Below are 18,053 nucleotides of genomic sequence, written 5' to 3'. Positions count from 1 at the left end.
TTTCTAGTTTAGTTGTCAGAATTGCTTTCTTCTGTAAGGGTAGGTAATATTTAGTATTAATAAGAACGGACAATTCATAAATACAAATACAACATTTCTGTGCCCTGTAAAGTATATACTCAACTCAATACACTGCACAATAACTTATGATTTTCAGATGATGTTGGCATAAATATTTCACACATTATAGAACTTTATAAAACATATTGAATCTCTTGTTAAAATGTAACAGAGACTGAATGTTCTCAAACTATTCGGAGATTGTACACTACCATTCAAATGTTTGGGGTCACTAAATTATTTAAATAACATAAGTTTTATTCAGCAAGCACACATTTGATTCATAGAGTCACAGTAAAGACATTTATAATGTTCCAAAGCATTTCTTCTTCAAATAATGTTTCCACAAAAATATTAAGCAGCACAGCCTATAATAATTTTCATCATTGATGATTAGAAGAAATGTCTCTTGAGCATCAAATCAGCATACAAGAATGATTTCTGAAGGATCATGTGACACTAAAGTATGGAGCGATGACTACTAAAATAAATGCAGTCTAGAAGAGCATAATGTTTAATAAAAAAATCACTCAAGAATTCACTCAACACTCAAGATCTTGCCAGGCATAGAAATAAAATTATAGTGCCAAAAAAGGCACAGACTCTATAAACTGCAAACTCACTGAGCTCATAGCATGTAAAAACTTGTCAAAAGAGAGTCATGTTATAGAATGGTATCTTCACTGTCCTCTTTGACTGGACTGAGATGCGACTTCCTTTGCTTGGAGATGGCAGCCCACAAACGACACAGCATCCCGCCTCTGAGTGATGAGTGCATGGACAAAGATTTACTACACATCGTACAGAAATGTTCAAAAGACTGTAATCAATATGTTTTTCTAGCAATTTTATTCAGCAATGTATTACATTGAAAAAAATTCAAATAACCATTGTTCTTTTGAGCTTTCTAAATATAATAAATAAATAAAGCATACTGTATTTTTGATCAAATAAATGTAACCTTGGAGAGCATAAGAGCTACTTTCAAAAGGATACAAAAAAAAAAAAAAAAAAAAACCTTGGCAGATTATTCCTGTTCAGTACTTACTTGATGCCACAGTACTGCAGATCATCTCTGCAGGCCAGATGGAGGAGACCGTCCAAGGTAAACTCATGAAAAACAAGCTTAAAGAAATCAAAGAACAGCCAATCACTATCAACTATGTTTTAAAGCCAACTTTTACTATTAGAAGTCTATAAAAATGAATTAGCAAATCAAAGCTTGTCTTCAAAAATAAAAAAAATCCATATTTTCACTCACTATTTCTATGGTTTTCTCATCTACTGGAACACCTCTTAACCAGCGCACCATAGCAGCATTGTGAGCATTATGGTGTGAAGGTTTATTATCTGTGGGAAAGAATAAACATATCACACAATGGCTACATACACTCTTACTATGGATGCATTACTTACTGCATATTTACAGTAATGTTTCTGTCATACACTATTAACAAAAAAACTGGTCACTACAAAACTTATTGTTTCTAAAACACTTTCAGAACAGCGTTTACATCTGTAGAAGTACATGTTGTGAAAACACAAGTCCCGAGGGTAAGGCATTAAATTGGGTTGGTCGAATTTGGTTAACAGTTTTAAGAGTATACAAGGTGTGTTCTCTGTGAGTCTCAAAATCTCCTCCCAGAACTAAAGACAAGCAGTGGCAAGTGGAGTGGATGTGAATAAATCTGACACAGATTGCTCCATGGCCACACCTTTTGACTGCCTTAGGTGAGAACTTTCTCTCGTATGGAGGAAGAAGTTAAAAAACAATTGTTCAGTAGCAAATACAGTGCTTATTTCAGAAGTTATGGTTGAAAAAACCTGAGCAACCTGCCACTGTAGACGCAGCCCTGATCTCCAGAGCGTTGATGTGCCTTTGTTTGGCCTGAAGTGAGTTCCTCAGAAGCTCCTGGAATTCTTTCTCCTTTTCATTCAGCTGAATTAGCAACCTGGAATGCAATGCAAACAATTCACAACCGAATAAAATCTATCGCTTTTTTTTTTAATAGTGTAAGACTAATTACTAAGACTACTGTATTTTCCGCACTATAAGGCGCACCGGATTATAAGGCGCACCTTCAGTGAATGGTCTATTTTAGAACTGTTTTCAGAAATAGGGGGCACTGGATTATAAAGCGCTTAGAATAGAAGATACTGCAGTCAAACGTTTGACTGGGTTTGCGTTATGCATCCACTAGATGGAGCTGTGCTAAAGGGAATGTCAGCATTTTGACAGAGCGCCTTGGTCAATATATAAAGCGCTCCCGATTATAAGGTAGTTTTTTGAGAAAATTAAAGGCGTTTAAGTGCGCCTTATAGTGCAGAAAATATGGTAACAGTTAGTAAAAGTGTAAGATTAACAAAATAAGTGTCCCATATGCTTGATTGAAAAGTAATGTAATAGCAAGGGTGTGAATTCTTTTATACAAATTAAAAATTGGTTCCAATTTTTATATTTTAAAATGTATTTTACTTTTCAGCAGCCATAACTCCAGTCTTCAGTGTCACATACTCCTTCAGAAATATATATACTGTATATATATATATATATATATATATATATATATATATATATAATTAAAAAAATTGATACATTTTCAGGATTCTGTTAATGAATAGAACGTTCAAAAGATAGCAATTATTAAAAATAAAATCATAAATGCCTTTACTTTCACTTTTGATCAATTTAATGCATTGTTGCTGAATTAAAGTATTGTTTTACTTAAAAAAAATATAATAATAAAAGTAAATTACAATTTTCGGACCTCAAACTTTTGAATGGTAGTGTATTACGTATATTTTAAGCAGTAATCACTGTGAGGTTTGACAGCAAAAGTTTTCAATACCTCCTGGACTCAAGTCGAAGTTCTGATAACTCCTTTGCAAGTGAAGAGTGGCTAGAGATGAGTTCACTGGGCTGATTGTGGCATTTGGCGTGACCCTCTTCAGAATTTTGACTGATACCCCATTCCTCTTTGATCTTCGTGATGGGGGTGACGGTTGTTTCAGAATCGGCCTCTTTGGGCTGCTCGGTTTCTGGAGAACTTTCCTCGTTTTCAAATGATGACTGTAGCTGAAGCCTGAGCTCTGAAAAGGGATTTTGAGGGATGGCAATGAAGATATGCAGGTAACAGTAGTTTCATGAATGCAATAAAAGCATATGGGATTACGGTTTTAATTGAAATGGTGTCCTTCATGCACCTGGGAGCAAAACTGTGATAGCATCTTGTACAGCCTGCCTCAGCAAGTTGTCCAAAGCAAACATCCAGTGAGGTTTTATTTGTTGTTTCCTCAGAACCTTTTTCACCTACAAACACAAGAGTCACACATACTTTAGTATTATGAAGGTAAGATTTAGGAGTAAATAAATAAATGCACAAATATATGTATATACTTTTTTTTTTTACTTTTTAATTACAAATATATAAATGTATAGAGCACAGAAGATTTATTAACATAACATAATATATATATATATATATATATATATATATATATATATTATTTTTTTAAAAATGGATTTTTAGACAAATCCCTAACCCTCTGTACGTGTAACAGTAATAATAATGATTGCCTTTTTAGTAATAGCAAATGTTGCTAATTAACCCTTAGTTTTATTTTGATTTAGGCTTACTGAAATGAATGCAAACTGAAAGCAATGAACATACTGCATCCTGGAAGCTAAAGAGCACCGCCTGCAGGCTGCCAAGAGGCACAGAGGTGTTCAGCAGGCTGGAGCGCAAAGTCAGGAGGCTGTTAGTCAAGTGCCTTTTGTCTGGAGAGCGGATGTTCTCTCGGAGGCAGCCAATCAGCTGGCTGATGTGATCTGGGGTGATGCACGGCTCCTCCGCCTGCGAGACGGAATAAAAGGCGAATCTTCACACGTCTCAATTCAGAATCATTCAAGCATTTAAGAAAGGGCACTGGTGGTTTGACAGCATTCCACATCAGACATCTCAGGTGACACAATAGTGTGAGAATGTACCTGAGGCAGCGTTTCCTGAATGTTTTGAACTACATTGCTGATGTACTCCGTAAGGATCCTATTCAACGTATCCCTCCGTTCGCTGTCCTTTCTCAGCATGAACAGACCTAGATTCTCTCCAGAATCCGCTGGGCTTGTGGTCATGTCTGCTTGAGGCTCATCTGGCACTCTATCAACAGAAAAATACATACAGCATGAAGGCAAATCAGACATTTCAGGTGCTCGAAGAATATTTCAATATACAATTCCCAGAATTTGTGATATAATGCATGGACTCACGTCAAAAAGCTGCTGGATCTCGGTGGACTTTCAGCCATGTCATTTCCTTTGAAGGCAGGAGTGGTCCTTCTTAGATCAAAAGAGGAGGACAATTCCATGTGTTCTGAATCTGTGTTCTCCACACGCAATGCAATGGGTACAGACATGCTCCTATGAAAGTCTCCTACAATATAATCACCATATATACTCAAAATATGCAAATATCCAGTAATTAATATCAAATTACTTTAATATATTAGCCATATTCATATGTGGGCGTTTCTTCAAATTCATCACACTCGGCTATGGCACTCTCATGTACTGGGGTTCATTTTCAGGGGTTATTCTGGGGATTTTATCCACTTATTTTCCTGAATGAAGATCATAGAAAAACTGCCTGGGAAACTTTTATCATGTCCTCATTTTTCAAATGCCTGGAGGACAAATATTCTTTTTCTTTTTTTTTCATAAAAACAAAACAAACAAACAAATATAAAAATAAATAACTTAACAAAAAATTAATTATACATTAATGAAATATTTACAAATAAATAATTAAAATAAAATCAAGTAAATAACTTAATTATAAAATTAACTTATTAAATAATTTAATTAATAATAGAATTATAAATAAATACTACTAGTTAAATAAGTGAATAAAAACAGATTTCTTGTGCAATATGAATAAATATCGCTGGACATGAGTAGACCAAAAAAAAAAAGTGAGTGTGAAAAGTAGTGTTTAAGAAACACCCATTTAAAGGAGTTGGTTTTAAAGTGTCAGAGATTTAAAGACTCACCGACAGGTTCTTTCAGAGTGTTGTCAGACTGAGGCTTTGCCCTTTTCCTGGGACTGGCCTTCAGAAAGCTGTTTTTCAGGAGCTCTGATGCTGTGGCTCTCTTGTCTGGGTTGGGTTCAAAGCAGCACATGATGAAGCCTTTGGCTTCCTCTGACATGCACTCTGGCACTGTGGGATGGATCTTAAACATGCCCACCTGCGGGGGGACAGTTATTAAACCTGATGAGATTCTTTGAAAGAGATATTAACATTTAGGCCTGAAACTCAAGCAAGTATGCAAACACAAACACTTCTAGCTACACATAATGTGCCAGAAAAAAATTCATAACAGCAGCTGTATTGCAGCATCAGTCTTTTCCACAATGGGCGCTATAACAGACATTAGCTTAGTTATTTCTCTGGCCTAACTTTGACTCTATTAAATATGCATTAAGCATGAAGTCAATTGGGAATGTGAGAATGGAATGTAAATAAACTTCACAGTTCATTTAACATGGTTATATAACCATTAGCTTAAAATAACACTCAGATCCCTGCTACAAAAACCTGCAGTACCTTAAACATGGCCGCTTGAGGACTTCCCAGCTCATGAAAGGGAGGCTTCCCTGTGGCCATTTCAATGATGGTGCAACCCAAAGACCAGATATCAGCCGGTTTGCCATAGCCACGAGGACCTTGGTCGATGATTTCTGGAGCCATGTACTGCAGAGTGCCTGTGGACGAATGAATCACGAGGAGTTTGAAAAGCAAACACACAAAAGTACATAATGTAATGTGAGAAGTACGCACTAGGAGACTCACCTGTGAACGTCTCTGTACATGGATTGATTCCTGCTAGTCTCTTAGAAGTGCCAAAATCTGATATCTTGAGCAGTCCGCTGTATGTATTTACCAAAACATTATCACCCTGGTGAGATGAAAAGTAATGGCATGTTATAATGAAAACTGCAGCTGAAATTTTTCTTACAGAGTCTGAAAGCACCCATTTATACCTTAATATCTCTATGGACGATCTGATTGTCATGGAGATATTTCAGCCCTTCAAGAATCTGCTTGGTATAGAAGACAATGGTCGCCTCATTATCTTTAAGAGGCCCCCACTGTGATCGTAAGAGAGAGGACAAACTTCCTGTGAAGGAAGAAAAAAAACAAGTGAATACATTTTCAAATCATACACTCTGTATCCACATGCACATAAATAAATATAAAATGTCAAAAGTCATACAATAGATGACAGAATCATGATATTTAATAACATCTAAAATGCATCAACATTTTTAAAATATAATGAATGCATTTGTTGATTTAATGCTCTATTTTCAACAATAAGTTAAATTACTTACAATTATAAATGTCAATACATTACAGTTTGAGGTAAGATTTTATTTTCTTTGAAAGGAAGATAATTTTATTCAGCAAGGACACATTAAACTAATAAAAAAGACCCAGTAAAATATAACATTACAAAAATTCAATTATTCTATCAGAAATTAAATTCAACTGTTCTATTAATTGTAAAACATTTTGACAGATCTGAATTTTTAATTATTAATACTTTTAGTTTTTTAGGGGTTTTACTGTCTGACAAACTGAACCTGTAAAATTAGATTTTTTGTTGTTGTCATTTTTGATCTTGCCACAAAGATCTACTACAGTGATATCATTTCCAAGCTGGTCAAATATGAATAATTTTTTAAAGTAACTACTTCACTACAAACTGCTCAACGTTTTTTCATGACTCAGGATAGTCTATGTATTGTCTTCATATAAGAGGTGTAGCACCAAACACATCAATGAGTGTTACGTCACTGACCCATAAATAACTCTGAGATGAATTCTCTAAACTGGTCTGTGCTGTTCGGTACAGAACATTTCAATTACGCTCTCAGTTGGAGATCTTCCCACACATGAAGATTACACAAAACACACCCTTCCTTAGAGAGCCTAGGATTTCTCAATTGACCTTACGAAAATCAACATTTCCCCATGTCACCAAAAATGACAAGTAAAAAGTTAATGACAGAGAACAATCAGAAAAGCACGCCACACCTCCAGGAACCTCCTCCATGAAGATCTTGATGAAGCCATCCTCACTGACTGATCCCAAATACTGAACAATATTCCTGTGCTTCAGCCTCTTGTGTAGGGCAATCTCCTCATGGAGTGGCTGAGAGTAGCTAAAAAAAAAAAGAGAGAGAGAGAAAGAGACCAAAATGGTAGACAAAACGTAAAAATGATGATCATCTAAGCTATGCAGTTCTGACCACAATCATAAGGGTGGTTATGGGCATATTTGGTTAAAACTGTTAAGCACAAGATTTGGATCAAATGGAGAGTTCTATTTCTGCTAAATGTCCATGTGAGGACAGATTAAACAAGCATCAGTCCTGTGGACAAACATTACTGGGCCGTGGGGACCTTTGAACATGGTCAGAGGTCAAATAACAAACATTGGATTTCTACTGAAGCAGATCAACAATGTATACACAGTTCAGAAGTGATGTAAATATTCTGCTAAAGGTTAAATTTAAAGGTCATATTATACATCATTTTATAATTTTTTTTAAATGTATTAATATATGTGACCCTGGACGACAAAAGCAGTCTTAAGTGTCAGTTTTTTTAAATCACATGAAAGCTGAACAAATAAGCTTTCTATTGATGTATGGATTTGATATGATAGGACAATATATGTTCGAGATATAACTATTTGAAAATCTGGAATCTGAGGGTGCAAAAACAATTATTGACGTGTTTACGGTAGGAAATTTACAAAATATCTACAAGGAACATGATCTTTACTTAATATCCTAAAGATTTTTGGCTTAAAAGAAAAATCGTTAAGTTTGACCCATACAATGTATTTTTGGCTATTGCTAAAAATATACCTTAGCCACTTAAAACTGGTTTTGTGGTCCAGGGTCACATATGTTCACTGTCTAATATATGAAATTATTCATAGAGTTTATGAATCATATCATATAGTAATTCTGTGTGGCAAAATTGGACACGTTTTAAGAGTTGTGAAACTTATAGTATATTTTTAATGTGCATTGTTACGTAGTATATACGAAGCTATTTTAGCTTTTATCTGTTTGATTCTTCATTATACAGTTAGAATAAATTAAACAAACTTACAGCTAAATTGATAAGAACTTAAGAAGCATATTCTAAAGGATGCATTCCACTAGAGAAATGAAAGCAATGGAAAAACATGTTCATACGTGCTGTCCTTCTCTGGAATCTCTTTGATTGCGATGCGCACTTGATTGCTGAGGTCCCGTCCAGCATACACCACTCCATAGGTTCCTTTCCCCAGCACCACCTTGTCTCCCTTTTCATTCCTCTCATAAATGTACTAAATTGTACGAAATTGATACTTTTATTCATCAAGGATGCATTAAATTGATCAAAATTGACAGCAAAGACAGTAATAATGCTACAATAGATAAGTTTAGCCTTGGTGATTATAAGAGACAAACTTTAAAAAAAAAAAAAAAAAAAAAATCAACCTCATACTTTTGAACTATATTATATGTTTTATGAAATATTTTACATTTAATTAAGCAATGATTAAAAATTATGCAAAAATTAAAGTTAAAGGTACAGGTTATAGTGCCTGCCACAAGAGGGCGCACTACCAAAACAATAACAATCAAGTGGTTTGATGACGCTAAGAAGGAGCGTGGAATGATGGGATTTGTTGTTTTTTACCCAACCGCTGATGGCCATCAATCAGACGGATCATGGATTTAACACGAGTTCCACGATTTGCACGAGTAGATTACATACAAAGTCACTGCAAAGACACGATCAGACTATGGATCAGACGCATCCTCGCGCGGGTCTGGAGATGCAATGCCCAGCGTTTGGCCTGTATGCCCCATAATACTAATCTTGTTGATTAGTTATAATAGCATACGTTTTCTGTAAAGGTGCGAATCCAAACAACTCACCTGTCGAGTAAAACACAAGCGAGATCGGCATCTCTTTCTAGTTGAAGTTTGTCGCAAAGCTACTTGCTCATTTGTCCACGACACTGTTGTCATGTGGTTTCTACGTCAGTAAAGACGGTAACAAAGGGTAACTAACGTCATTGACAGGCGACTGCACTGCCCCGTGTCACTGTTTAGAATGGGAATTTTCTCATGATTTACAAGTAGTTGAAAACATTAGAGATATTGTTAGTAATCAGCTGGACAAAATATATAACACTAGCCTAGTGGTTTTGGGATATTTTACTGCAAATATCTTACAAATTGTACCTTTAAACGAACATGTATGCTAAATGCTTGTTAAAAACAGCAAAGCTGAGTTTTCTAGGACGAAGTATTACATTTCACACTTAAATGCTATATTCAGCAAGTACTAAACTTGCTGCACTTAGAACACGTGACAGCAGGAAGTACGTTTAAATGTGGAGTTATGGCAATAGTAAAGAAATCACAGTTGCATTATGGTACTGTCTAAAAATGGTACCATATGGAAAAATCCACATTGAAGGAAACTATTTTACCATAAAATGTCAAGTCACCATTATTTCTATAGCGCTTACAGATACAGTAAAGATCAAAGTAGGGCTGCACGATATTGGGAAAAAATTACATTGCGATATTTTATTTTTCAGCTATATATATTGCTATATGAAATCTAATCTAATTTTTTCTTACAAACAAAAATGGGGTGAGCACACTTACATTCTCATTTTAAATGATTTAAACATCGACACCATCGTGTCAATTAATTAATATGCGCGAGGGAGAGAGAGCAAGATAGCGCTCGTGTTGTTTGAAGATGGTGAGCGTGCGGCCGGGGGTCTCTCTCTCTCTTTCTCTAGTACTGCGCTCTCTCGCTCACTCTCTCTCTCTCTCTCTCTCTGCCCTGTTAAACTCACAGGACTAAAAAAACATGCAAATTATAAACTTTCACTCTATGATGGTTAAGCTGCGCAATTAATCTGCGAATCACATTCGTGAAGTGCCGGGGAGCAGCTGGCCCGTACAGTTGGATTAACTACGACAGCCTACATCGCACATCCTGCGATGTGACTATCGTGGATTCGTACATCGTGATATCGATGCTTAAACGACACATCGTGCAGCCCTAGATCAAAGCAAAAGCAGCTTCAGAGTAACAAACAGGAAAATAGCAGAATCAACTGACACTACATATCCTGGCTGGCAAAATCCAATCCATGAGAAATGGACCAACTAATTGGTTAATCAAAACTAAACTAATGAGGTTTTCAAATATATCTCAGGTCTGTTCAATTCAATAATATCATCTAATTCTACCATGAGCTACATCTACATCAGCGGAAGTCATTTTAAGGGTTATATATCAAGGATAAGATAAAAAAAAGCTGCTTAATCAACCAAGTGCACATTTTCACTAATGCCAAACATGGTTACTAGCCTGAACAAACAATGAGAAGATATATAATATTCATGGTGATTTCTCTCACCTCTAAATCTCCTTCACCTGCCCTGATTGGACTGGAATCTTCCACGGGACTTTCTGTGTGATGCAACAGAGAGTTGACCAAATCACAGAACCTGACAAGCAGCAAAAATTACAGGGTTTGAGAATATGTCCAACGGAAAAATCTCTTTCAGTGTGACATGATATTTCAGCAAAAATTGTGTTAAAATGCACTTAATCATTTTGCCATTACGTAATCGCTTAATGCTTATTTCATTGGAACTATGACAAATTCAAATGTGACTTACTGAACCTGATACAACAGGATACATGAGAAAATAATATGACCTGTATTTTAAAGGCATAGTGAATAGTGCCCGCAGCACCTCTGAAGATTAGATTCAGTTTATTCTTAAAACAGATTCACAGAACTTAATCTTGTAAGAGTACATTTGCTGTCAAAACAATCACGACACTGGAGCTATTCCCTTATGTTGTCCTTGGCAGCGTGTTTAAGCAATGTGCCGATGGGAGAAGCTTACCCTTTACAATGAAGATCGCTGGGAAAGTACAACTGGAAGTCATCTGAATTGTACAGGACATACAAAAAGCAGCTCCGCTCATCAAACTTGGAAATGCTGCAAGAGTGGAATAACAGGCCAAAAACTAAAACATCAAAGATAATGGGACAAATCATTTTACACCATTTGAAACAGATCAAAATACAGCGATTCAGTTTGTAGTCCTAAAACTCAGAAGATCTGTGGTTTCCCTTGGGAATTTATAAGTTAAATCATTTTAAAACAAATGTATGTAAATCTGTGTGAATCTGCCAACTGTTGTAGTGCAGTAACTCACAATGGTTTTAAAATTCAATACATTTTAGCTGAATATGTAATTACATGTGTTACATAGAACATTTGAAACTCTCTTTAAATAATGTCAAAAGGAGATTTAAATTTTCAGCAATATTTAAATATTCACAGGGTTGCAAATAATCCTTCCAGGATGGCCTACAAGATGACATCATGACTGAACAGCTAATTGCAACTATAAAACATTTTAATGACAAATACAACACTTTATTAAAAAACCCAGACAAATTTCATTTAGTTAAGATGTCTTAGAAAATGGAATCATGTTCAGATAAACAAATAATGCACACCTGTGTGGAAATGGACTAATCCTACTAGGAACACAAACCCTTCCTAGAGCTATTTATGCATAACTGAAATTATTTTTAACTATGGGTCAATGTGACCTTAAATATTAACATCCAGTGCCGTTTATTATGCAACATGAGCTCTAAACTAGATGCCTGCTGCCCTAAGGGCTGGAAATGGGAGCAAAAACAGAAATAAAAAGAACAGAAAGAGACATTGACCAATAGCTCAAAAGCTGGAAAGAGGATAACAGGCGTCAACCAGGCCAAGCAACAAGCAAGGAAGTAAAAAAAAAAAAAAAAAAGAAAAAAAAAGGTCCATTCAGAGAAAGTCACTGGGCTGTTGCCCAAACAGAGCAGCCCTTGTGGGATTATAGACCGCTGCAAGCTCGGAAATGGAAAGCAGAAAAATGGGGGGGGGGGGGGGGGGGGGATGTTGTGGAAATGACAGTATTCCCATAAGAGAACAATACCTTACTCCACGAATAGCAGATGCTGGGAAAGTCCACTCATGAAGACCTTTCTGGGAAAGCCAAATAAAGCACATTACACTCCCACAGACTTGTACACAATGTTAAAATTTACAGCATAAAGCATCGGGTCACTCCGCCATGTTAAATGATGCCTATCCATCACATAAATAATTTAACAACATGGAAACTCCCACTGTTGTCCACTGACAACACACACTGCAGCCTGCACAACGTGTGCAAAAAACATCAAGGGTCAAGGGTGTTCACCTCGAGTGGAGTGACGTGTCTCAGCTGCACTGTACGGCTGTCATCTTCTTCACTTACGCTTATTATACTAGGTTGGAAGACTTTAGTAGGCTCCAGAATCAGAACCTAAACAAGATATATATTTTGAGTCTGTTTATGTCTCCACCTTTTTGGCCTTTCCTTTAATTGTTGTTGAAGCTAAGTAAAACAAGCTGTCTCTTGCGCAGTAGGGTAATGTTGTACCGATGAGAAGGGAGAAAAGAGGCTGTCTTACTGGGCAGCGTGCTGTGGAAACGGTAGGCTTGCATGCCTGCACCATTAACTCCATCCAAAAGTCCACAGTTTCCTGTTTAGGATGACTGTTGTCTCGAGGTTTGGCAAACTGCTTGTACAATATATATGTCTCCATGATGGATGCAACATACCTGTTTTTACAGAGAAATCTTATTTAGGTTTGCCTTCATGTTTTGTCACCATAATCTGATTTCTTTTCCATTCTATTTATTGAGGGTGTTTTTTCATGCAATTTATTGATTAAATCCGTTTATTGTGTAATTAATTATAAAAAAAGATTAATAAAATTGATAGGCCTAGTCCTTTTTTGAATAAGGGGTATTATGATTTTGAAAATAAAACTTAGGGCTTTAAATGTAAATCAATTTGCAATTGCATTTTTTTTTTATTAAAATATTTTTTTTCATGAATGAAAATCATTCCAATAATATTTGTTAATAGTAATAACTTTTTTAACTTCAGACTGCCATAAATAAAGCTAAATTAACATTTACTTTCTTTACTCACCACATTGGCGCATTGAGCCTGTAGAGTTTCTCAGAAGCATCTATGACTTTTTTGTGCTCATTGGCCAAGATTCCAGCCCCCAGATAAAAACCCACATCCCAGTAGTCCTGCATTTTCTCAAGACTGCCTTTCCTGCCCAGCAGGCTACTGAGTGTGACACCTGCACAATGCACAAAAACACCATGACTCAATAAACCAAAACTCAATAATAAAAGCTATCTGTTTGGTAAATGAATGAAGAGCGGGAGTCATGCATGTGTGAAAGCAAGGCAACACCTGTATAACCACCTCAAACTGTTACTTTCTCATGCTCTCTATACACATACTTTGTGTCATCATGCATTCATGCTCAATGCCTGAAGCATCTGTATCATACGAGTAGGCCACTAAATATCAGTTTCTATACACTAGCCTGCTATACAGAAAAAAACATGCGATAGCCCGCAAAGCACTACTGTATATGTAGACCAAACCATGACCCATCTCATTGTTTAAAGGGCTCACAACCAGAGCAGTGAAGCTAAATGAGGGACACACAAACACACCGTTTTTCCGCAGTTCAATAGAGGTGTCGAATTCATGCCCAGCAGCTATCAGAAGCACAACGTTATTGATTCCGGAGTGCAAAGTTGGTTCAATCTCAAAAGCCTTTCCATACCTGCAGGACAACATATAGGTAGAAACACAAGAATGGAATATTAGAGAAATTAGCGTTACCACAAACACGTAAACAAACATGATTGCCTCTCTGCTTGAACCACAGTGATAACATTTGCAAAAAAAAATAAATAATAATTCTCTCATTTTAAGTCAAAGAAAATATCTAAACATGATTTAAACCAGACAAATTCAGATGAGAAGCAAAACTGTATTAAATTATATTTATTTGTCTCAGGGAATGTATTAGGGAATTCATATTGTCATATTTTCCCATTGAACATCTTTATGCATTTTGTTTGCTTTTTTGTTTAAAGCATAAATCTACAAAATTTAGTAAGGTTTATATTTCAAAAAATAAGAAATGTTTTTATTTTATTATTATAAAAATTTTATTTTCTTAGCGCACTGTGGAAATGATTATGTTTTTTTTATTATTTAAAGCATACATCTGCAATATTTAGTTAAGAAAAATATAACTAAAAATGTATTAATTATTTGAAAACAGGAATACATCTTCTCTAATAACAAGTCTTAATATTAAAGTCTTAAGCAAATTTTTTTTTTTTGATAAACATATCTTGCTTTAAGATTATTTGCATATTTGTACTGGAAAGCAAGACAAAACTACTGAACAGGTTTTGGAAGCATGTGCAAACCACTGGAATATTAACTTTTATTTGCATTATTTCAAGTTAGATACTATCCTACCGTAGGACTATACAGTGAAGTGGATGTTTATAAATGTGTGCATGTGCAACAGACATGAAGATCAACAGTCACGTGGCGACTCGGTCGATCAGGACGGTAATTTGTAATGACTCACCAGTAACAAGCTTGATCTCTGCTGTTTGTGTCTTTGAAGCCTGAACTCAGGAACATGTCCTTGTAGATGCGCCCGCACAGGCAGTACACATCTGAGGCCACGGTGCTCCCCGATTCCACGATGGGTAAAATGAGCTTTAAAGCCTTGGCACGATCGCCAGGATGATTCCTCCTTTAAACATTTCAAAATGTTTTGAATGGAACAATATTAATATTTTCTTAAATAAATTTGTTTTTGTGTATTACATTATTTAAATAAATAAAAATAAAAAAGTTTACCTGTTCAGTGCAAATATATACTGAAACTTGATGTTCTGATGTGATGTCACCATGCACATGGGCAAATTATTCAAGGTCTCCACCAGATTTATTATGGCGTCGTAGTCCTTGAATCACATTGAGAAAGAGAGTTCAATTTCATTTAATTATTCACACATTTGGCTGGCACCTCTAATATTTCACAACCATCCAAGTCAAATAATCTTGCTTATTTCTTTGGGTAGACAAGGAAATGCATATAATCAAATTAAAAAAGCACAGCATGAAAATCTTCAAGAACAGGAAGCAATCACTTAATGTTTACTACATGATTTATTATATAAAGGACGGTGAGATCTCATTTCTAGATCTCATTAATAATTAAACAGATTCAGGTGTGTATCACAGAAACAATCAAAACATTCATACAAAGAAAGTCTGGCACAAACATGCATTCAAAAGTACTGCAAATGAGCCTATTTGTTTATATAATATAATAACTATACAGTATGCTATCAACACGTTCATTTATATTAGCTGTGTTTGTAACTGAAAGTTTAGTGTTGTGCATATGTAACTCTAGTAACTCACTGGGATGTCCCGGTAAGATAGCATGAGGCTCATAACAATGTCTGGACTCAGAAGCTCAACAGAGTCCAGGCGCTTCTGGATCCGACCAAGCTCCTGACTCAGGGCCTGCCCAGTGAAGTGCTCTCGGGCCAGACGGATCTCTCTACGGATTGCCTCATGGAGGTATTCGCTAGGAGCCAAGAGTGTGCTAAATGTTAATTCAGACAATTTGAAAGCAGCATTTAGCATGTGACTTCAAGGAAAAGAAAATGCACAGTCCTACCTAGAATGAATGTGAACACTTTCCAGCAACTTGACCAGTCGATCCACCAGAGGGGTCAGCAAGGATTCAAATTTAAAGCTGGAATGAAGGAAATCTTTGATGCCCCTCATCAGTGTGGCATCACAGGCAAATACTTTACCTTGTGGTGACACCATATACGGAATAAAAGTGTAGCTCCCACATTGTTCCTAGAATGAAGAATACAGAAGACCAGATGAAAACATATGATATAGCACCAAGGTAGGTTGTGACAAGGACAGTCACTCAGTAGCTATAATGTTAAGAGTGAAAAGTCTGATCATACAAATGCATGTAGTGTTTTTTGTATGTTAGTTCAGACATCTAAATAATAAATACTTAAATTGCAATTGTACTTGTACATTTTCTACTATCCTAATTGTGCCTTGAAATATAAATATCAGGATATTTTGTAATATCTGTTGGTAAACCCAACAACTTTTTAATGAAAAAACAAGTCAACGATCTAATGAAGAACTGAAATGTCAAACTGTGTTTTTAGGGAAAGCTTTTGTTTTCTTATTTGAAGAATAAATCTACAAACTTAAGTTACATTTGTTTTCTGTTATCACATTATCAGAAAAATACATATTTTATGTGTGTGTGTGTTCGCACAAATACTGGAAAGCAAGCATTTTAGAAAAAGGGTATTTAGAATAAATTAATATTTGGGATAAAAAGTCACATGCTTCATAATTTTATTTTAAAATTCTATTTTATATTTATGTATGTTGCCATTTATTAATCATTTAATGTTTCGTAATAGTAGTAGCGTTTAAATGGAAGGTCACATTATGATAACTCACCCCATATAGCGTGACAACATCGTTGTCAAGAATTTGTTTTTTTTGCCAAGGCTTTAAGGTTTGTGTCTTCACAGAAACTGGCTTTCAAAAACATACTCACACTGAGAAATATTCAATAAAATAAAGTGTGACAACTAGCACCGGTGTACTTTATAGAGACTTTCGAACACAACCTTGCACTTTCTGAAGAATGTTTTGTGTGCCTTGTGTCTCACCTTCACAACTTGAAGATCGTCTTCTCGTTTGTTACAGTACAGGATGACATTATTGGTCATACTGAAACTCTCCCTGACACCCAGGTGATAAAACAGAGACGGCTGGCAGATGGTGTTATTCATCTCCACCACAACAACATCTAAAGACAGAGTTAAAATAACATCCGCTTACAAATGCACTTTGGAATTATTCCTGAAAATCCCAGATATGTACGTGCCACAACTTGCCTGCGTTGTAGAAAGTGTCCAGAATTTCAGTGGTGCCTAACGCAACGCGCTCAAAAGAAATACTCTTGAGCACCGCATGCGCGTCTGCGCAGGCTTCTTTAAGACATGTCAGTGAAAGATTCGCCTCGGTTTGAGGCACAGACCCGTCGTCAACGGCGATATACACCACGGATAAAGCCCTGGTCCTACTCCGCGGGGATATTACGCCTTTACCCCCGCCGCCGATTTCGAGAGCCAAATGATCCTGCCATAAACTTCCAGCTGAAACTCGCACGGGATCCTTTCTCTTGGTCTCGTGCAGGCTCATGCGCCTGCGTTCGGTCGTATACATGGTGTATGTCGAAAGTAGTGCCTAGCTTATTAAAAAATCATCCTGTGACCGCGTCCTGGACATGCCTTCACTATGGCGTTAAAGTATTCCTGTAGTTTTTCCAGGTAAGGCTCTGAGGAGGATCCTTTTAGACGCGCCCTCCTCCGGTTCCCCGCCTCCTCGTGTCTGTCGCGCTCCACAGCTGTGCGACCTCTGCCTGCAACCTTAAAACACACACACACACACACACACACACACACACACACGTGTGTTTATATATATATATATGTGCGTGTGTGTGTTTAAAAATTAATTATTTGTTCTTTTTTATTTCACAACAATGCATCTGTCAGAGATCATTTTTTATCACATTGTACCCTGTTTCACACATGTATAGTATGAAGGCATTTAACAGACCAAATTAAATAAATATACAATAAAATAAAATAATACAAAATAGAACTGCAATGAATAAACTATAAGCATAAACAAATAAAAGAAGGATGCAAAATACAAATGTACCTTAAAATTTAAATCTTTATGGAAAACAAACTGAAATACACACCTTGAAATAAAATCAAGCTGACAATATAAATAAAATCAATATATAATTTAACTGAATACATTATGGAGTCAATATAAGCATAATGAAAAATTTGTACAATATATAAATA

At 36.0% G+C, this 18,053-nt stretch overlaps 1 protein-coding gene across 1 annotated transcript; it reads right to left on the bottom strand.

Annotated features, from left to right (window-relative positions):
- Nucleotides 1-617: 617 nt before the first annotated feature.
- LOC132158684 (mitogen-activated protein kinase kinase kinase 5-like) lies at nucleotides 618-17,576 on the bottom strand. The gene is made up of 28 exons (XM_059568207.1): nucleotides 17,070-17,576; nucleotides 16,842-16,981; nucleotides 15,803-15,990; nucleotides 15,541-15,709; nucleotides 14,971-15,077; nucleotides 14,693-14,863; nucleotides 13,755-13,867; nucleotides 13,210-13,369; nucleotides 12,683-12,833; nucleotides 12,430-12,534; nucleotides 12,163-12,212; nucleotides 11,070-11,165; nucleotides 10,571-10,661; nucleotides 8,331-8,464; nucleotides 7,156-7,283; nucleotides 6,099-6,235; nucleotides 5,908-6,013; nucleotides 5,662-5,819; nucleotides 5,107-5,302; nucleotides 4,328-4,490; nucleotides 4,049-4,217; nucleotides 3,732-3,914; nucleotides 3,265-3,370; nucleotides 2,910-3,150; nucleotides 1,894-2,012; nucleotides 1,322-1,410; nucleotides 1,109-1,185; nucleotides 618-821 (listed from the first exon to the last, which is right to left on the bottom strand). Exons 1-28 carry the CDS (start codon nucleotides 17,398-17,400, stop codon nucleotides 725-727), a joined length of 3,975 nt encoding a protein of 1,324 aa, XP_059424190.1. The 5' UTR covers nucleotides 17,401-17,576; the 3' UTR covers nucleotides 618-724.
- Nucleotides 17,577-18,053: the final 477 nt, after the last annotated feature.

The sequence above is a fragment of the Carassius carassius genome, chromosome 15, assembly GCF_963082965.1.
Source record: "Carassius carassius chromosome 15, fCarCar2.1, whole genome shotgun sequence".
NCBI classification, from domain to species: domain Eukaryota; kingdom Metazoa; phylum Chordata; class Actinopteri; order Cypriniformes; family Cyprinidae; genus Carassius; species Carassius carassius.
Note: the sequence above shows the minus strand (reverse complement) of the source record. Positions and strands in the feature narration are given on the sequence as shown.